The sequence below is a fragment of the Chiloscyllium plagiosum genome, chromosome 4 (genome assembly GCF_004010195.1).
Source record: "Chiloscyllium plagiosum isolate BGI_BamShark_2017 chromosome 4, ASM401019v2, whole genome shotgun sequence".
Taxonomy (NCBI): Eukaryota; Metazoa; Chordata; class Chondrichthyes; order Orectolobiformes; family Hemiscylliidae; genus Chiloscyllium; species Chiloscyllium plagiosum.
Genome location: NC_057713.1, coordinates 112,160,207 through 112,182,317, shown reverse-complemented (window position 1 = coordinate 112,182,317; position 22,111 = coordinate 112,160,207). Strand labels below are relative to the sequence as shown.

Here is a 22,111-nt window from a genome sequence, read left to right as displayed (position 1 = left end):
GATGCTGCCTGACCTGCTGCGCTTTTCCAGCAACACATTTTCAGCTCTGATCTCCAGCATCTGCAGACCTCACTTTCTCCTCCTTTCTTATCATAGGGCAAGCCAGACAGAGAACAGCCAGGGAATTCCTAGAGGCATGGTATTCATCCACAAACTCCATCAACAAACACATCGACCTGGACCCAATATACCAACCACTACAGCGGACAGCTGAAACTGACAACCGGAAGCGGCAGGGATAGACCACTATAAACACCGGAGGAAACATCAAAGAAGCGCTTCGCAGGAGGCTCCCAAGCACTGATGATGTCGCCTAGACAGGGGACGAAACGTTTGCAACAAAAACTTCCAGCTCGGCGAACAGAACCACAACATAAGTTAGAGAAGAGAGAAATAAATGGTTCAGGCCTCAGAATGAGGCATCATAGCTCTTTGAAAATGTAGTCGCAGGTAGCTAAGATGATAAAGAAAGCGTTTGGTAAACTTGCCTTTATTGGTCAGTGCACTGAGTATAGGAGTTGGGAAGTCATGTTGTGGCTGTACAGGACATTGGTTAGGCCACCTTTGGAGTACTGCTTGCAATTCTGGTCTCCCTGCCACAGGAAGAATGTTGTGAAACTTGGAAAATGTTCAGAAAAGACTTACAAGGATGTTGCCAGGGTAGGAGGGTTTAAGCTATAGCAGCTGGGAGCTAAATAGATTGGGGCTATTTTCCCTGGAGTGTCAGAGGCTGAGGGGTGACCTTAGAGAGGCTTATAAAATTATGAGGGGCATGGATAGGGTGAATAGTCTAGATTTTTTTCCCTGGTAGGGAGGGGGGGGTCCAAAACCAGAGGGCATAGGTTTAAGGTGAGAGGGGAACATTTAAAAAGGATCTAAGGAGCAACATTTTCACACAGAGAGTGGTGCACGTATGGAATGAGCTGCCAGAGAAAGTGGTGGAGGCTGGTACAATTACAACATTGAAAAGGCTTGGGTATATGAATAGGAAGGGCTAAATGTGAATGGATTGATTTAGGACATTTGATCAGTATGGACATGTTGGACTGAGGGCTGTACATCTCTATGACTCTGTAACAGTCCGAACAACATGTCAGAGAAGATTTTCTTGATGACTATTTCTAGCAAATTCATAAACACCATATTTTAGAACACAAAGATGATTTCATGATGTATCTCACAGAATTATCAGTGTAGGAGGCCACTCAGCCCATCATTTGTGCACCAGCTCTCAGAGCACTTTCACTTATTGCAACCTCATGTCTTTTCCCCATTCTCCTGCACATTATTTAAATAGAAACAATCATCCAATGCCCTTTTGAATGCCTCAATTGAACCTGCCCCCAACACACTCCAAATCTTAACCACTCACTTTGTGAAAAGCTTTCTCTCACCTCTTTTGCAAAATATTTGTAACCTATACTCTCTGGTTCCCAATCCTTTTGTGTGGGAATAGTTTCGCCCTATCTGCTCCGTCCAAACCCCCCATGATTTTGAAAACCCCAACGAAACCTTCTGTCAGCCTTTACTTCTCTAAGGCAAACAGTTCTCCAATCTATCTTCTCCATGTGGCTGCAACTACATGAGCTAGTCCACACATTCATACATTGTATAATCTAAAAATAAACCCAGGGAAACAACAACATTCACTTACTGGAACGCCACTAATCAACCCATCCATTTAGTGAGAACGATCGGAGAGCAGGGAACTGTAGTGAGTAGGCTATTTCTTACGATAAACACTGTAATTAATAAATTAATGGCACAATTTAATTTTTGAGGTCTTCTAACCTATGAAGCTTTTCTATTGTAGAGCCTCTTTAGAAAGAATACCCTCTGTCCTAGGTGTTATTTAAGTCACAGAATGTATTTTGTTGGTTAGGTTCCAAAAGCAGCTAATGTCACAAAAAACATGTAAAAATGTCAGTGCTTGGCATTAAATTTGGGCAGGTTCCACACTCTATCTCCATCTATAGAGAGGAAACCCTTCATAGGCTAAACAATGCAAAAGTATTTCACTTTTTTTTCACAGAGTAGTTGTAGCACTCATTCCAGTAGGCCTGGTCGCCCCAAGCACTGAATCTAAACTGATTATTTGACATTGTTCACAGCACCAACACTGAAGACAGAAGCATTATAATGCAGATGAATTATCAACATGTCCACTTTTCAAGAATTGATTACAGTAGAGTGATCCAGAAGAGATTGTAACAATAAGCATGTTAATTTCAAAAAACTAGCTATCTCAAGCTTGAATTAGAAACAAAACCAAAAAAGGTTTAGAAGACAGCAGTTCTTCACGTCAGTGTCAGTTTCAGCAAAGAAAAATGGATATAACTGCCATAGTCTTGCCCAGCAGCCAAGCTAATCTTTGTGTTTCACGTACTTAATAAAGGATGCAATGATATGTGCATTAACCATTCCATTGAACAAAGCATTCCATACCTCAAATAACACTACATCTAAAGAAATTTCTCTTAAATATGCTCCTGAATTGTTAAGTTTTAATTTTAAATTGAGAAACATTTATTACTGACACATCAGAGGAAATATCTTCCTGTATTCATTCTATCAAGCTCTCACAGTTTTACTTACAAACACTTAATCAAATTTCTTTTTAGCCTTGTTTTGCTACAATTAAAATACGTCCAGTATTTCATTCCTTCCTCACATCCATTTCTTTCACATTGCCAGCTTGAATTTTCACAAATACACTTCTAATTGTCAAGATTTCCTTTTCAATTATCAACTAGGCTTTTTAAGTTTCTCATTATTTTCTTTATTATTAGTCACACCTTCCTTCAATACAACATCAACACTTTGTTCTCAAAATGTCCGCAGCATCACTGATCAAATGGATTCTCGGAAATCTCTGGCCATTGTAAAGGGGCAAGACAGGTCTATATTTTATTCATTCATCAGATGTGGGCATTGCTAGCTGGGCCAACATTTATTACTCATTCATAATTACACTTAAGGAGTTGGTAATGAGCTGCCTTCCTGACCCATCTGCAGTTCATGCAATGTAGGCTTGCCCCTGTGCTGTGAGGGAGGAATTTGCAACATTTTTACCCAGCAACATTGAAGGATTTAGATCCAAATTAGGATGGTGTGTGGCTTCGAGGGGAACTTGTAGATGGGAGTGGCACCATGAGTCTACTGTCTCTGTCCTTCTAAGTGGTGGAGTACGTGGGTTTGGAAGTTGTAGCTGGATGAATCTTGGAGCATTGTTGCAGTACATTTTGTTGATGGTTCACAGTGCTATCAGCATACATTAGTGGTGGAGAGTGTGAATGTTGAATGTGTTAGATGGAGTGAGAATTAAGAAGAGTGCTTTGTCATGGATGGTGTGGAACTTCACGTGTTCTTGGAGTTGCACTCATCCAGGCAAATGGACAGTATTCCACATCACTCCTGACTTGTGCCTTGTAGAATGTGGATAGGCCTTTTTGAGTCAGGATGGAAATTACTCATTGCAGGATTCCCAATCTTTCACCTGTAGTTGTATCCAGAGTTAATCCAGTTCAGTTTCTGGTAAATGGTGTCCCAAGATGGTGGTAGTGCGGAACTCAGTGATGATAATACCATTGAGTATCAAGGGGAGATTCTTGGATTGTCTTTTCTGGAGATGGTCTTTGCCTGGCATTTGAGTGGGATAATTGCCACTTATCAGTCTAAGCCTTAATGCTGTCCAGCCTTTCCAGCATTTTGACAAGGAAATCTTTAAGTATTGTGTAATCATGAGTAAACATCTCCAGCTTTGACCATATGATGAAGCAGCCAAAGGTAGTTGAGCCTACGACATTATCCCGAGGACCTCCTGCACAGACGTTCTGTGGGTGAGATGACTGCCCATAATAACTGGGGCAGCATGTTGGCTCAGTGGTTAGCACTGTTCAATTCCAGCCTCAGTCAAATGTCTATATGGAGTTTGCGCATTCTCCCAGTATCGACGAGGGTTTCTTCTGGGTGCTCCAGTTTCCTTCCAGGGTCCAAAGATGTGCAGTTAAGGTGGATTGGCCATGTTACATTGCCCATGGTGTCCAGGGATGTGCAGGCAAGTTGGATTATCCAATGGGAAATGCAGGGTTACAGGGATAGGGTAGGGGTGTGGACTCAATGGGCCAAAAGGCTTGTTTTCACATTATAGTTATTCTATTCATAATTACAATCACCTGCACTTATGCTAAGTATGACTCTGTCCAGTGGAGAGTTTACCCTGATTCCAACTGACTCCAGTTTTCCTAGGACTCTTTGATGCCACACTTGACCAACTAGCGTCAAGGGCAGCCACACTCATTTCCCCTCGAGTTCAGCTCTTCTTTCCATGTTTGGACCAAACTTCTATTAGATCAGGAATTGAGTGGGCATCATGGAATTGAGCAGTGAGCTGGTTAAGGTTGAGTACTTGCCGTTTAATCACACTGTTAATGAAACCTTGCATCCATTTGCTGACAATCGGGAGTAGATTGATGGGGCAGTATTACTCCTGTTTGAATTTGTGCTGCTTTATGTAGACAGGACATATGCAGACACTTCTTCACTCTGCCAGGTAGACATCGATGTTATAATTGTTCTGGATCTGCTTTGCTCAGGATGTAGTTGGTTTTGGAGCACAATCTCAATACTATTGCCAGAATGTTATCTTGGCCCAGGGCAGTATATTGTGCTTTCAGTTCCTTCTTGATATCACATATGAGAAAACTGAATTGATTGAAGACTGGTTTCCATCATGCTGGTCACCTCAGGAGAAAGCCAAGATAGATCATCAAGATGGGTGCAAACCCTTTAGTTTGGACTTTTGCATTGATGTGGTGAAGATATTTGTGAATCCCCAATTGTCCAACACCATTCACAATTGACTATGGCAAGACAGCAGACCTTAGACTTTACCAGTTAATCATATGATCACTTATTTCCATCACTTGTTGCTTACACTGATTGACTAGCAAGTTGTCCTGAGCTGTAGCTTTTACCAGGATGACACTCATTATAGGTTTGCCTGGTGCTTCTCTTTGCAGATCCTCCTGAATTCTTCATGGAACCATTGCTTGATGATAATGGTGGAGTGGGGTTATCCCAGGCCATGAGGCTGCAGATTGTGGTTGAATACAAGGCTACTGCTATTGAAGGTCGACTGGTTGCATGGATGGCCAATTTTAACCACATTTGAAATATAGCAGCAGATATTCAGCAGCAGACGGTAGTGCCATACTGCATGACGAAGGGTATCTTCATCCAGAAGAACTGAGCAGTGATCACTCATGAACAGATCTATCTGCTACAAGTAAGTTGAAGAGGATGAAGTCAAGTATATTTTCCCTCTTGTCAGGTCTTTACCACTTGCCTCAGCCCCAGTCTAACAGCTTTACACACTTAATGGTGAGATCCTGGGGAGTGTTGCTGAACAAACAGACCTTGGAGTGCAGGTTCATAGCTCCTTGAAAGCGGAATAGCAGTAGATAGAATAGGGAAGGCGGCATTTGGTATGCTTTCCTTTGTTGGTCAGAGCATTGACTATAGGAGTTGGGAGGCCATGTTGCAGCTGTACAGAACACTGGTTGGGCCACTTTTGGAATATTGTGTGCAATTTTGGTCTCCTTCCTATTGGAAGGATATTTTGTAATGTGAAAGGGTACAGAAAAGATTTACAATGATGTTGCCAGGGATTGAGGGTTTGAGCTATAGGGAGAGGTTGAACAGGTTGGGAAGTTGGAGGCTGAGGGATGACTGTATAGAGATTTATAAAGTCATGAGAGGCATGGATAGGGTAAATTTTCTCTGGGATGAGGGAGTCTAGAACCAGAGGACATGGGTTTACGGTAAGAGGGGAGAAATTTAAAAGGGTCCTAAGGGGCAGCCTTTTCACACAGAGGGTGGTGTGTGTATGGAATGAGCTGCCAGAGGAAGTGGTGGAGGCTGGTACAGTTGCAACATTTAAAAGGCATCTGGATGGGTATATGAATAAGAAGGGTGTAGAGGGATATGGGTCAAGTGCTGGCAAATGGGATTAGATTAGTTTAGGATATCTGGTCAACATGGGTGTGTTGGACCGAAGGGTCCGTTTCCGTGCTGTACATTTCTATGATTTCATGATTGGGCCAGCTTTGTCCTCAGTGGTACAGCTGTACCACTCTTTGAAATGGAAACTGAAGTTCCCCCATCCAGTGTACATTCCATGTGCTTGCCACCCTTAGTGCCATCTCACAACGTGGTGTTCAACAGAGGAAAACTGATTCATCAACCAAGGGGTGTGGTAGGTGGTAATGCTCCTGTCTGACTGATACCATGAGACTTCATGGGGCCCAGAGTCAATGTTGAGGAATGCCAAAGCAATTCCCTACCAAAGGTTTACCATTGTGATGCCACTTCTGTTGGATCCAATCTGATAGTGCATCAGGACATATCCAGTATTGGTGATGGTGGTGTCTGGGACACAGTCATTCTCATGGAATCATACCTTACAGACAGACAATGTTGGGCTGTTGTTCGACTAGTCTGTGAGACAGCCCTTCCCATTCTGGCACAAGAGGACTGCACAGAATCCACAAGGACTTGCGTGCCATCATTCCTTTCAGCACCTTGATCATTTCTGGGTGATCCATTTAGTTTCATTCTAGTATTTAGGCTTTGTCATGGTTAGCTACAAATGAGTGGGTAGCTAGGCCATTTCACAGGACTGTTAAGAGTCAGAGTCACATATATTACTATGGATGCAGAGTTACAAGAGGGTAAAGATAGCAGATTTTCTTTCCAGAAAGGGCATTAGTCATCCAAATGGTTGTTTTATAACCATCAACAGTGATCCATGATCTCCAGCAGATAAGTTTTCAATTCCAGATTAAATTCAAATTTCTCTATCGGTTGTGGTTGAATTAAAGTCATGTCCTCAGAGCAATGACTGAGTCTCTGGATCACTAGCCCAGTGACAATATCACTATGCCACTGATTCCCTTATTCCTTCTTTCATAATTATAATTGGAAATTGCATGCTCTCTAGAAAAACTAGACAGAATCCTGTTACTTTCAATTTATTTAGCAGAATTGATTATTTTACCTTAAGTTAGTCTAATGCTCATAACAAGGTCCTCAGTATTAAACTAACCACGCAGATATTTTACATATTTCTTAAAATGCAAAGTTAGGAAATGCTGGCTTTATCATTTTTGATTCCATTGCAAAAAAGTTACAATTGCGTAAACAAAAAACCCACTGGTTAACTTTAAAGTGCAAATATGAGTAATATTTACCTTTCATTATCTGGCAACTTCAACCATTGAAGTATTGTGAATACCCTTTGCTCATGGGGAATGATGCTGTAATCAGAAAAAAAATCACATTGCATTTCATTTATCCAGATTTCAAAAAATTTGATTTTACACCTAGCTTTAAAGTACGTTACTGGAAAAACAACCAATTACCCTGAAACTAAACACTTAATAGGGTCAAAGATCAATCTCTATCTTTTTTTGAGCAACAGAAAAGTGACAGAGGAGAGAGTGATTGCAAATATCTGAGAATAGAACAAGTAAAACAAAGTGGGCAGACTGCAAAGCAACCAAGTTACAGACAATGAGTCAGAGAAAACATAAAACAGAGTTAACCTAAAGTAAAGTGCAATCATATCAGGAAGTGAAACAAAGGGCTAAAAATATTTCACATCGTGCAGCTTTGAAGCAAAACCATGTCGACAAGCCTAATTCTACAGGGACATAATACGCCAAGGGTCACACACGTAGTAGTTAGTGCTGCTGGCTGACATCAAGAAGATTAATGAAATATTTTTTTCCTGGCATGTCAGTAAAAGACTTTACTCACCTAATTGAACAGGAGAGAAAACAATACAACAGAACAACAACACTAAAGACAACAGATGTCTCTGCTATGTTTAACTTCATTTAATTTAATTATTTAATCAGTTAGTCATTTCAAGACACCTCTAGCCCACCAATACATTTGGTGTTGAAAGCAATTGATTAAAACTATTACTTACACAGGCCAAAAAAATGTACCAGCTTTCACAGCTTGATTGACAGTAGTCACCCAGATCTAGCAGGACATGAGAAATCAAGTTAGAATAAATTCCAATTTAGAAAAATTTAAAAAAAGTACTAAGATTACATATACCTGTTAAGGAAAGTGAGAAAAGTAAGCCATTTCATACATTGCAAAAATGTGTATGTTCAAATTTACTCTAACACCATTTTTAAAAATGTATTCTTGAGATACCGAGTTTCTAGCAAGGCCAACATGTGTTCCCCATCACTGATTCCCTTGAGGTGCTGGTTGTGGGTTCTTTCTTGAATCATTGCTGTAAAGTTCTCCAGCGTTAAGGAGGGAGTTCCAGGATTTTGGCAGAGCCATGACAAAAAGAGCACTGTGCGGATTCATTTCCTTGTCAGAATAGTGTGTGATTTGAAGTAGAACTTGGAGATGGTGATGTTTCCAAACGCCTACTGCTCTTGGCCCTCTAAAAGGTAGCATGTTTGAGAGATGTTGTCAAAGAACTCTTGGCAATTTGTTGCAGCACATTCTGTAGATGGTGCACACACAGACATAACCATTTCCTCCATCACTGGTGCACTGTAAGGTGATGGGTGGATTGCTGGTCAAGGGGAAACTGCTTTGCCGTGAAGTGTAAACAAAAAAAAAGAACTGCAAATGCTGGAAATCTGAAACAAAAATAGAAATTGCTGGAAAATCTGACTGGGTGACCACTTCACAAAGCTGGAAGAATAGTGCCTCGTTTTCCACTTGGGGAACCCTGCACCCTTCAGAATTTAATATCGAGTTCACCAATTTTAGGGCTTGAACACCTTTTCCCCATGCTTTCCCCATCCCCATACCAAGCCTTGTCATTACACAGGCTGTTAACACACATTACCCATCGTCAGCCACTAATTGTCTCCATTAGTAGCTTTTTCCCCCAAATTGACCTTTAGTCACTCCTTTTGTCTGTCCAACTGTGTTTCTCTCTTTTTGGGCTATATTTCTACCAATCGTTACTCTCCCCCCACTCCCCATCTTCTGCACAAACAGTCCTTTTCCTAGCTACCTTGAGCTCTGAAGAAGGGTCACTGGACCCGAAACTTTGCTTTCTCTCCACAAATACTGCCAGACCTGCTGAGGCTTTCCAGCAATTTGTGTTTTTGTTGCACTGAAATGTGTGAGTCTCAAGTTATCCTCATTATACTTGTCCACCCTCTTCTATTAGACAGAAGATGCAAAAGTTTGAAAATATGTACCAAAGGATTTAAGAACATCTCCTTCCCTGTTATTCGACTTATGAATGGACATCCTATATATCAGAGCTGAAATTTCTCTATACCTTCTACATAACTGTAATACTATATTCTGCACTCTGTTATAATACCTGTTGTACTTAGGAATGGTTTGTCTGGTTAGCGCACAAAACAATACTTTTCACTGTGACAGTAATGAATCAAATCAAATATTTTAAAAAAACAGAAGTGCTGTTGGATCAGCAGTCATTCAAGGAATTGTCAAATATTCCATCACATGGCTAGCTTGTGCTTTTAAAGTAATAGAATCTTTAGGGAGTTAGTTGTTGAGGCATTGACTCAATATCCAGCCTCTGATCTGGGTTAGTTACCACGGCATTTATGTGGTTAGTCCAATAATTACCAGATCGACAGATGTTATGAGCCAATCTAGATAAAATCATAAATTAACCTGAGTGATAATCTCCCCTACCTACAACACAAATACTTCAGCCCAATGTATCCTCAAGTTGAGAACTGGGTCTTCTGATTCCCAACCTCCTGCCCAACAGTGCCCTCCCATGGTATGTTTTTGTGGGAGAATAGAAATGGTCTTGAACTGGGGGCTAATGCTTCCGGAAGCTCATGGTAGGAAAGGACGAAGGAGGATGTCTAAGCAAGCTAGCTCAAAAGGCCCCCATTTGTTCATTGGGATATTGTCCAGTTCTGTGGCTGTCTAGTAGCCACCTTAGCCATAATTCAACTGATGGCTGACATCCTTGACTAACAGTCCAACTGTCTGTTCTACTTTTGAGAAAGTTCATAAGAAAGCCGTCTGTTCAGCCTTGTTCAAAAGTTTCAACGTTTGCAGCTATAGAGCTGTTGTTTATATAATTCTGCAATGGTATTCAATTTTAAATGCTTGGATGAATTCCAACCCTCATTAAGTGATTTAATTCTCTAGGGTTTGTTTACACAGCTATCAAGGGAACATTGAGCTATGTTTGATTGGCAGTTTAATCAACTTTTGAGGATTATGTTTCTTTGAAGTGATTTTTGATTGCTGTTTATTTTGATAGTCTTTTCAGCAGTTAATAGGATTAAGCCCTTTTTAAAGAGGTGTTTGAATTGACGTTTGTTTATTTTGACATTTTCCTGATCATTTCAAAAGGTTTCCCTATTTCGTCATGGGGCTACTGAATTCTGTCTAAACTGGATATTGGAAAAGTGTTTCAAAAGATGTCTGGACCTCAAATCAACATAAAGATGAAAGCACACAGCATCAACGTATCACATCAGATTCTCAATAAACTTTAACACATAACTGTCCTTTCTACATTACCCCTTCTGGACAATTACATAATGCTGGTCAATTTAATGATCACTCATCCATTAAAGACAGTGTTGAAAATGTGTTGCTGGAAAAGCGCAGCAGGTCAGGCAGCATCCAAGGAGCAGGAGAATCGATGTTTCGGGCATGAGCCCTTCTTCAGGAATCACATCGGATTTTCCAGCAACACATTCTCAGCTCTGATCTCCAGCATCTGCAGTCCTCACTTTCTCCATTAAAGACAGTGTCTTATTATCAAATTACTTCATTCAAACATACTTAACTCATCATACAACATCTAATTGTGACAGTTACATTTAGCAAAATCTTTTAAAAGCATCTGTCCTGACTCCACAATAGACTTCCCCCAAGATTCACGAATCCTCTGAGGTGACATGAACTAAGACTCTGAACCAGCTATGCCCAACTCCACGAATCTTGTGGAGGCTCTAAAACATCCATCCATACGACGGAAAAGCAAAGCTGGGATTGCTGCATATGAGCTTGTCACTCAGCGCTGATAAAATTCCCAGAAATGCAAGTGGGAGTGGGAATCCTAGAATGGAGTCCCTTCAACCTTTTTTAAATTCCCTTACCTCCGCTCTGACACACACATAGGCATGAAATTCCAGCCCTTGTATTTTCTCACGTCATTAGATTCTTGCATCCACTTGATATTCTCAGTCAATATAGAAGAAAGTTCAGGCTGAAAAACCGCAGTCTCTGCTCAGAGACACTTTTACAGGCAGCTCTCTGCACCATAGTGTGTCAAATCGAGATTTAACCTCAGGTCTGGCCTGCCAACATAAATCTTTTATCAGAATATCAATTGTAGCCATTCCAATTCTTTCCTTTTACAACCTTTGGTCTACTCAGACAGTTATTGACATCTGGAATGACGCTGCTACAACAGCAAAATCCAAAGGACAGTAAAGCATAAAAGAAGAGCACAACAAAGACTGCTTTAGAACCATAAAATCCCTACAGTGCAGAAAGAGGCCATTCAGCCCAACAAGTCTGCACCAACCCTGTAACAGCATCCCACCTGGACCCAGACCCCCACAACCTCACATTTACCATGGCTAACCCATCTCCCTTGCACATCCCTAGATGTTACGGATAACTTATCTTTGCCAATCCGCCTAACCTACACACACACATAGACGTGGCATTCATGGTTTCATCAGATTTCACACTGCTCCATTCAGCAGGCAGAATCCAATGGATCTCAACGATCACTTGCTCAAAGGTAACGAGATTAAATGGGAGGTATGGGAGTGAAGGATGTAGGGGAGTGGGGAAGTCACTATGCCCCTATCTTTAAGGGTGGCACGGTGGCTCAGTAGTTAACACTGCTGCCTCACAGCACCAGGGACCCGGGTTCGATTCCCACCTCCGGCCACTGTCTGTGTGGAGTTTGCACATTCTCCCAATGTCTGCGTGGGTTTCCTCCGGGTGCTCCGGTTTCCTCCCACAATGCAAAAAGATGTGCTGGCCAGGTGAGTTGGCTGTGCTAAATTGCCCATAGTGTTAGATGCATTAGTCAGGGGTAAATATCAGGTCAGGGAATGGGTCTGGGTGGGTTACTCTTCAGAAGGTCGGCATGGACTTGTTGGGCCGAAGGGCCTGTTTCCATACTGTAGGGAATCTAACCTATACACAGACAGTCAGCTGAATGTGAAATCAAACTCAGGTTCCTGGTATTCTGACGCGACAGTGCTGACCACTGAGCCAACGTGCTGCCTTATTCTATATATTGTAGAGAACAATCTTAAAACTACAATATATCCCAAATATTTGGGATTAATAAACCTCCCAAAATAAAGTGTCCGAAAGCAACAGCTTAAAATCCAAAATGAAACTTGAAAATACAAGAGCAGAATATAATTCCATCAACTCTTGAAAAGAGAAGACAATGTTTTATTTAAATCAGAAACTGAAAAATTAGTGAGTTTCATTATAATGCTAAACTAAACAAGAAAAAAGAAAAACATTGAGTTAGATGTTCTTTATAATCAGTTGATGGGTTGAATAAACTATGATCAGTTTTTTTTTCTATAGTCAGAGGTTGAGTGTTGGATCATATACAAATATCAATCAGCAGTCTGCAAAAAGAGATTACATGAGCAAAAATCTCCAAATGGAAGAGTCACATGGGCTGAAAAACAGAGGAAGCAGTCATGGTTAGATGCTAGTAATGTAATTTTTCAGACACCTAGACTGCAGAAAGTTAAGGGAAGAACATCTTTGAAGTTTAAAATCAGTATGGTTTGCACACTGTTGGCTGTGGATGTAAGGATTAAACTGGGAATAAGAGGAGAGAGTAATTGAAGTTGGAAGTACAGATCAGCAACAAAAGCAATACTGAAGATAAGGTGTAGGAGCAGAACTGGAGCATTTGGAATATCAAGTCTGCTCCACTATTCAATGAGCTCCTGGTTGAAGTAAAGAGACCTATGTTTAGCTTCGTCTTGTCGAACAGACTGTATCACAAGCAGTAAAAACACTCCTGCCAGATTGGAACAGGGACTATTGTCTGACATGGAGGTTTTGGAGCCCTGTGTAGCAACAAATTGAAAGATACTGCATTGATAAGTGCTGCTAAAAACTGGGGACTTTACAAGAACATCTTATAACATACTATGCACTGAAAAGCATGAGTTATCCTAATGATAGATATAAAATGATATACCATGCATGCCGTGCTTTGTAAATATGTAAGTTCCTGTGAGTGCCTGGTGGAAACAATATTGGCATAAGAAAATTCCACAGTATTTATTTTCAAATTGTTCATAGGATGTAAACCTTGTTAGTGAGACTAGCCTTTATTGCACAAACCTAAACCCCTTTGAGAAGAAGATTATGAACAACCTTCTTGAATTGCTGCAACTTAATGTACCATCAGGAAGATAATTCCAGGATTGAGCCAACAACAGTGAGGGAATGGCAATAATCTTCCAAGCCAGAATAGTGTATGGTTTAGAAAGGAACTTGCAGACTTCCATGCAGCGAGTGATTGTATGCCTGGGTGTTAGAGGGCATAGGTTTGGAAGGTGGTCTCCAAATAGGTTGCAGTGCATCTTGTATCTGCCACTAAGCATTAGCGGTGAAAGAAGTGAATGGTGAAGGCACAGACGAGTGCCATTCAAGCAGCCTGAATTTTGCTGGATGGTGTAAGCTTCTTGATTATTGTTTGAGCTCCACCCATTCAAGCAAGTGAAAGGTATTCCATCACACTGCTGACTTGTGCCTTGTCGATGATAGACAGGCAGTGGGACATCAGAAGATCAGTTACTCACGCAAAATTCCTTTCACTTGCTCTAGAAACCAAAGTATTCACACAGCTAGTCCAGTTCAGATTCTGATTGATGGTAACTCCCCAAAGTTGAAAGTGGGAGAATGTAGCAGTGGTAGTTCCACAGGGAGATGGTTGCAGTCTTGCTTTGTTGGAGCCTTTGACTGTGTGGGCACTAGTATTCCTTCCAGTTATCAGCCAAATCTCAATGTTGTCCAGGTCTTGCTGTCTCTAAATTGCTTCAATATCTGAGGAGCTGCATTTGCCACTGAATGTGATACAACCATTGGTAAATGTCTCCAATTCTCACCGTATAATGGAGGGAAGCATCTGAAGATGGGTGGGTCTTGGTCACTAACCTGAAGACCTCCTGCATAATGATCTCCAATAACCAAAACCATCTTCCTTTGTGCCAAGTATGACTCCAAGCAATGGAGAGATTCTCAGTGCCTTCAATTTTACTATGACTGTTTGGTGCAATAGTTGGTCAAACGTTGCCTTGATGTCAAAGACAGTCACTCTCATCGCATCTGGTAATCCAGAATAACACAAACTTTGAACCATAAACCACAATCACTTACATTGCCCATTACCCATTTCATGCCAGCTTTGTGACATGTACCTTGTCACTTATTAATAAGTTTGTAAGACCAAATAACTGCAAATCTTTAAACCAGAAATCATCTCATAATTTTCCAAATACTCAACTGTAACAACAATGCTATCAATACTACTGAGCTGAATTACTGCCTTCTCAGTAAGGTTCACGCATCCACTTTCGTGTTTCTACTTTACTCTAAATCTCCTGTGTATATGAAACCAATGTTCTGTGCAGTGACCACAAAGGCATGGGTGAATTGCTTCCGTGTTTATTAGGAATTTGAGTCTCTGTTTGCTTCCATCTAATTAGTCATTTCTTGCTTTTATTACATCCTTGTTGCTCCTCACTGGGACTGTATTAAACCTTTCTCCTCCGTTGTATTTTAATTTCAGGTTCATGGTAGATTGCAGTACTAAGGAAAGGCAACACTATCAGGGAAGCTGTCTTTGTGATAAAATATGAAACTGGTGTGTGTTATTCAGGTGATTACCATGGGACCAACGGAAGAAAACGCCATGACTTCTTCATGCCCTCCTCAATATTTATCGCCCACAGTCACTAAGGCAGACAATATAATGACTCGAATTTCTAGACATTAGGCTAATGTCTCCCAGGGACAGGATTTCCAAGTCCCAATCAGTGCGAGGGAGTAGCAAAGACCATGACGTTCACAGGGATATATGGCTAATTGCATCAGGGGCACATTGGGCAGCCAACCAGCAGCTAATGAATTGGGAACTGAAGTGATGAGTGCAACATGCTGTATTAGGAAGTCTCAATACACACAGAGTAGGTCTTGCTCTTTAAGACATCCGAAGATCTCTTCTTGCATCTCCCACATGCAGGAAGATCAAAACAATTAGATCTACATATTCACCATCACTATTCAAAGTAATGTCTGCAGTAAGAATTGCATACTGACATTCAGGACACAAGTTTCACTATATGGCCTTTATCAGTCAGGGGCACTGATGGAACATAGATATCAATGGCCTTCTTGGTCCCTCTGACATAAGGAATACATCTCAGCAAGGGTCCAATGGTAGAGGCTACCTCTGTAATAACAGCAATGTAGTAGCTTCTGAAGATGCCCCCACTAGCACCTGTATCACAAGGACAGCTGCCATGTGCACTTCAACTGCAACCAGAGATCAGTGAGCAAACTGGAGCCACCTCATTCAAGGCTGCAAAAGCTCTACCATGTGGAAGTGGTTAAAATTGGGCACCAAAATGGACAGACCACAGAGTTGATCACTTAGTCTTTTTCACTTGAAGGTTTGCACATTTTTGGAGCACCATGTAAATACCATCACATGAAGTCTGATGGGTGAGCATTCTTTTATTATTGTTGTATAGGAGAAGCAGGAAGAAATTATAAAGGCTGCAAGGGTCTATGAACAGTGGCAATAAAATTTCATATCTTCAGTATATCAAGTCTTCAGTAGCAATAAAGGTCAGGAAGTTGCAAGATCCATCTTCAGTGGAAGTGCTCTCTCAGAACAGGGAGTTCCAGACTATACTATTAAAGGAACTCCAATAAAATGCCTAACAACATGTTAAATACATCCTCAAGCACCCTGTCAAGCTTGGCTACTTCTCCAGCCAGACCATCTCTGCCTTCTAGATTTTCCTCTTGCTCCTCTTCTTCACCTTCCTCTGATAAGCTGTTTCATTTCGGAGCCTCACTTTCTCTGGAAGGCCATGTTTAACAGAGAGCAGTAAATCGTTACAATGTCTAAGGCCCTTGCCGGATGTACTCCAGGGAACCAGTCTGGGCACCTAATATTAATCTTCTGAAACCCATTAACCCTCTCGGTGTCTGTCCAAGTGAACAGATACCTTTGATTATTGCACCACTGTGCCTTCATCTCAGAACGGAAAAGTAGCCATCTCTTCAAATGATCTAACGGCAGAGCAGATTTGATGGGCCAAATGACCTAGTCTGCTCCAATATCTTATGGTCTTATTTCCCTCATCCCCTAGATGTGAGGAGGGGCATGGAGAGCTGCAGTGATCTGGACTGCCACAGCAAGAAGGAGGAAGCTCTTGTTGTCACAAACCACTTGGCCATTTAGGTAGTGGAATTCCTTCCTGTTGATGGCTCTCACTGGCTAAACAATGACTTCCTTGATGTTCACGGAGGTGTGATCAATGATACCCTGCACCTAGGGAAATCGCATGAAGGAGATGAAACCCTTTGCTCCAGAGAATCATTATTCAGGAATTGACTATACCTTTTAATAGTAGTCATGAGTAACCCAAGATGGATAGTGGACAGCTACGTTCCACAGAAAACTACCAGAGGAGAAGAAGTGGCTTTGATGACTGCCAATAGGAAATGGTGACCAGTGCTACAATGTGCATGGTCTTCTGTGGACAAATCTCAATTACTATTAGCTTGGAGAAGGACAGGCTCCTATAATACCAATTCTTAGTCATCTCAAGCTTGGTCTGTCTTCAGCAGTTGATCTTATGCTGAGAATCAGGAAAGTTCAGTCCATTGTCTTTCAGGGTATATCTGAGTTAAATAATCAATGCTGCTCTTGACAACAGCCCTACTCTCTGCTGGCATTTCAACTATTCCCAGTCTATAGTTAAGAGGATAGATCCATCTTCCCCAGTCAACCATCCTCCCCAGTCAATTACAACAAGAATAGATGTTCTAAACTGGTGTAAATTCTACACATAGCCTTAAAACAGCAGTCGACTCTCTTGCTCCTTGGATGTTGCCTGACCAGCTGTGCTCTTCCAGTGCCACACTTTTCGACTCTGACTCTCCAACATCTGCAGTCATCACTTGCTCCCAAAGCCAGGAAGCATCCAATTCTGCTGAGAGAACTTTGTTTCAACTGAAATGAGAGACCCAGTTGCTCATTCCAGTAAATCTATTGACAATCATTGTCTCATAGCCATTATCATAGCTACCATCACCAGTGGGATGTAACATTAATGGATCACAGAATGGTAAGAGGAGGGAGTTCCAATAAAATGAAAATCCATCGGTTTTTATAAAAGGTGGACAATCTGCTCCACTACATTTCCACTCAAACAGAGAAGACAAAATATCTAACCTTACTGAGTAAAACCCCAAACGCTGCCACTTGAGGTGAAATAAAGGTGGGTCAATTTAACATCATGTCTCACATGCACATTATAAATTCTAATGGATAGACAACAATAGCTTTGGGATTTAGAATGAGGAGAGACCCCCTAACACATATTTTGCTCATGTCCACACATCCAGCCATTCTGAACAACTGACAGCAAGAGTTCTGGCAACCTGACAATTTTCATGGTATGGACAATAAGCTCAGTCCTTTCCCAGTGAGAAAGAAAGGTCACTCACACTGACCTGCACACGCACTCCCATCTCTGGCAAAATACAGATCCCACCCCCAAAATATCAAACATGTCACGTAATATCTGACCTCTGCCTGCAGCTGTGGAAATACCACAAAGTCTGCAGTCCATTCTTGGAGACCCACAAATCGCCAAGTATGCTCTCAAAACTGCAGTTCACCCACAGGTTACGAGGAATGACACCTCAGTCAAAGTTCCCCTCCCATTGAGTTCAAATCTAACTCACCCCAAACTAATGACCAAAGCCAAAGCAGCTGCTTTAATGTTCGTTCCCTCCCGTCCCTTCAAGCCACACTGTTCACAGCGCAGAAACTGCATGCTTTCAATCCTTCCTCTTACAAGCACCATGCAATCAGGAAGTGCAGTGATTACATAAATTATGTATGAAAATGTATCCTGATCTGGAATACATGCATGCATGCAAACAGAATGTATTAAAATTATGAAATTCCTTTCCAGAAAGAACTTGTACATATGATGCTTTTCATAACTGAGGTTTGTACAGACAGCTGAGTAATTCTGAAATGTAGGAAACATGGCAGCTAGTTCACAAACAACAATGTTGCACAAACAACAAGATTAATGGTTTAACAGTCTGTCTTTCTTTCATGATATTGGTTAAGGGATAATTGTTGCCAAGAGCACCAGGAAATATGCCCTGATTTTCTCTGTATTGTTCCAGAGGAACTGTGACATCCATGAAGTGGATAACTGGAGCCTCGGTTCAACCTCTCATCTAAATGAAACGATCTTTGACAGAGTAGCATTAATGTGCCAGCGAGATTCCACTGAAACTTTGAATGGAGCTGGAGACCCATAGGCTTGTTGTCTCAGACAGTGAGTGCTATCAATGCATAAAGATCAAGCAGTTCCTCGGAGTACTGTTCAAGGTTCAAACGTTTTCAGCTGCTCCATCAATCATGCACCCCGCTTCTCTCCCCTCCCCCACCCCATCACAGGGTCAGAAGCGAGGATGTGCATAGATGATTGCACCATTCATGATTTGTCAGATACTGAAGCTGACCATCTTCAACAAGAGAGAATCTAACCATCACCCCTTAGTATTCAAAGGCATTACTATCATTGAACTCCCCACTATGAACATCCTGGGGGTTACTGTTGACCAGAAACTAGATCAGCCATATTAAAAACCGTGGCTGCAAGCACAGTTCGGCAGGTCAACATCTATAACACACAAGTCAAAGAGTCATACAGCAAGAACTTTGTCAGCAGTGTGATGGAATACTCTCCACTTGCTTGAATGAGTGTAGTTCCAGTGACATACAAAAAAAAGCTCAACATCATCTCAGGCAAAGCAAAGCAGTCTACTTTGCTCATATTCCCATTCCCAACATTCACTCCCTCCGCCTACTGACACACAGTACCAGCAATGTGTATTGTAGCAACTCAACAAGGCTCCTTTGACAGCACCTTCCAAACATGCAACTTCATCACGTTGAAGGACATGGGCAACATGTATTTGGGTACACCACCACCAGGAAGCTGCCCTCCAGTCACACGCCACCCAAACTTAGAACTATACAGTCACAGAATCACTACAGTGCAGAATGACGGCATTCAGCCCATCAAGTCTAGACTGACTGTCCAAAAAGCATTCCACCCAAACCAAGCCCCAGCACTATCCCCGTAACCCTGCACTTCCCATGGTTAATCCACCGATCCTGCACATCCCTGGACACTACAGACAATTTCCCATGGCCATTCTACCTAATCTACATATCTTTAGAAGAGGGTGGAAACCAGAGTACCTGGCAGAAACCCATGCAGACGCAGGGAGAATGTGCGAAGTCCACACAGACAGTTGCCCTAGGGTGGACTCAAAACCAGGTCCCTGGCACTGTGAAGCAGCAGTGCTAACCACTGAGCCAACCAGGTTACCCCATAGTCATTCTTTCACTGTCACTAGATCAAAATCCTGGAACTCCCATCTTGAGAGAACTGCAAATGTACTTATACCAAATGGACTGCAATCATTCAAAAAGGTGTCCCACTACCATCTTCTCAAAGGCAATTAAGGGCTACCACTCACTGACCATGAAAGAACAATTTAAAAAATAAATTAAGTATTTAAACAGAGTATAATAAATCAGTTGATTTAAACTTGTGGCTTCAATATTTCACTGAGTACAGGTAAAACAAAATACTGCTACCTTTATTTCCTTTTCTTTAAGTTGTTTATAACATGTTAATGAAACATTTTCACTGAGAGGTAAGAGTGGACTCCAGTTACAAGACAAACTGCCCTGCTTTCACTCACCAATCCTCAGAATTAGACACATTCAGAACTTACCGGCTGCCCTCCCCACCATCGAGGATTCAACTTTTCTCTACCTCGAAGGCTGAAATTGGCATCAAACACAGGGTCATGCATCAAGTTGCCAACAATTCCATGTGATTCAGGATAAAGTCCCTTTGTACGAGGAAACCAAAGCAAATTGATTAGATGTGGGTTTTACCCGTTAGAATTTACACAACCTTTTCACACTGAGTAATTTCACTAGGGAAAATACACATCTAAGACCAAAAATTAGAACTGCAATTCAAAGCTGTACTTCTACATTATTTATGTAATAGGAAAGAGCAGGAAAACTAACATTTGTGTTTGCTTGGCAAGAAAAAATAACAGTTTAAATGAGTTTAATACTCCAACATTTTTTTTTCCTCTTATTTCAGCTTCCAATGTATTGCTTATTCACTAATTTCAAAACCTGGACTCCATACTGCACATAAAATGTGCTGAAATTTTAAAAGAGGGGGAAAAAGGTATTGACACAGCATTAACAAAAACACTATTGCTATTAATGAATCCCATATATTTCCTTTTCCTATGCAGACAGGGTTGCTACTATTTTGTACATTAAGGCTTGTTTATCATGAAATTAGTTTAAATCAGGGTCATGAACATGGCACTCAACAAAAAAGCAAAAAGAAGAAAAAAGACTGCACACGATTACCAATAAAGTTTTTTTTAAATTCTAAAGCCCAATTAGTTTGCAGCCCTCATTTAAGCTTAGTACGGTCATATGTGTCATTTAAAAGAAAATAACCTGCACATTACGATTCTGAAAGCCTCCATTATTAATAGTTTTTTTCTAAAAATTATCTTCCTGAGGGGACTGACAGCATTGTGCAGTCTCGTGCCCTCATGTGCCACCAAATCTCCAGTATGATGGTACCCCATATATGAGCTATTTAACGTACAAGTCATCACAAATAAGCCTTATCCATCCTCACCAGAAGTTCACATATGAACTTTCAGCAGGGTCTACAAGCAGCAATCAGACCAGAAAGAAAAAATATAAAATGCTGGAAACAGGTTTGTCAGCAGCTAAAAAGAAAAAACACAGGTTAGCTTTTCATGCATGGACTTCTTGTCTTTTTTTTGGTGTATGGGTGAATTTCAGCAAATGAATTCTTGTTTTTCCTCTCCCCTTCTTTGGAACACTTGAATGAATTGAAGACTTTTATTTGCTGCCTCTGATATTGGCCAATTTGACAGAAACAGGGAAATATACTTGAGGTTTTCCAAATCAACATAGCACAACACCACACCATGCAGCACATCCATCTAAAGGACTAGCATGAGAATCACCACCACTTTGTTCACAAAATGAAAAGAACAGTTTAAATTATATCAAAATACACACTAATATCAAAATATATTCAATTTGAATTCAAGAATCCAAAATCTCAATATTTCAAATTCAATAATTTACCAGAAATAAAGAAATTTGACCACTATTAAAATTCATGTTGCTACTTTCACAAAATTTAACACTTACAGTAGCAAGGGTGTACATATTAGGGAAGGTTTTTGTCGGATAAACTGGTCTCATGTAGGGGGCATGAGTTCCACACGATCCTAAATACAAAGAAGGTTGTTACCATCTGCAAAAATGTGTATTACAATATTGACACTATGCCACTGATCACTACAGGGAAGCAAAATGAATATGTGGTGTTCTGTAAATCATGACAAAATATATCACATGGGTTTAGTATATAGTTCTCTGAAATTATCAACTTGCATTAAAAAAAATGCATTTACATTTGAAAATGCTCAGCATCTGCATTTATTTTTCAATCATTGCACAATGGTTGATCAGATTTTGATGAAGGCAAGATGTGTAGCGTCACTTCAAATGTACATCTGCAATTCATCAGAATATAGGTTGGTAGTTCTGTATCAAGCACAAAACTTGCAACAGTACAAAATCAGGGACAAAGTGTATACGCAACATAGTATTATACTGTGTTAATACAAGGAACATACCAATAAAACA

General features: G+C 40.9%; 1 protein-coding gene across 1 annotated transcript in view; it reads right to left on the bottom strand.

Annotated features, from left to right (window-relative positions):
* The window catches only part of enpp2 (ectonucleotide pyrophosphatase/phosphodiesterase 2), a 99,639-nt gene that overhangs the window by 62,185 nt on the left and 15,343 nt on the right, over window positions 1-22,111 (bottom strand). Inside the window, exons 8-11 of the mRNA XM_043688979.1 lie at window positions 21,611-21,690; window positions 20,119-20,238; window positions 7,994-8,049; window positions 7,251-7,316 (exon numbers count right to left, since the gene is read on the bottom strand). Of these exons, the coding sequence (XP_043544914.1) occupies window positions 7,251-7,316; window positions 7,994-8,049; window positions 20,119-20,238; window positions 21,611-21,690 (322 nt within the window). The remainder of the gene's footprint in view (window positions 1-7,250; window positions 7,317-7,993; window positions 8,050-20,118; window positions 20,239-21,610; window positions 21,691-22,111) is intronic.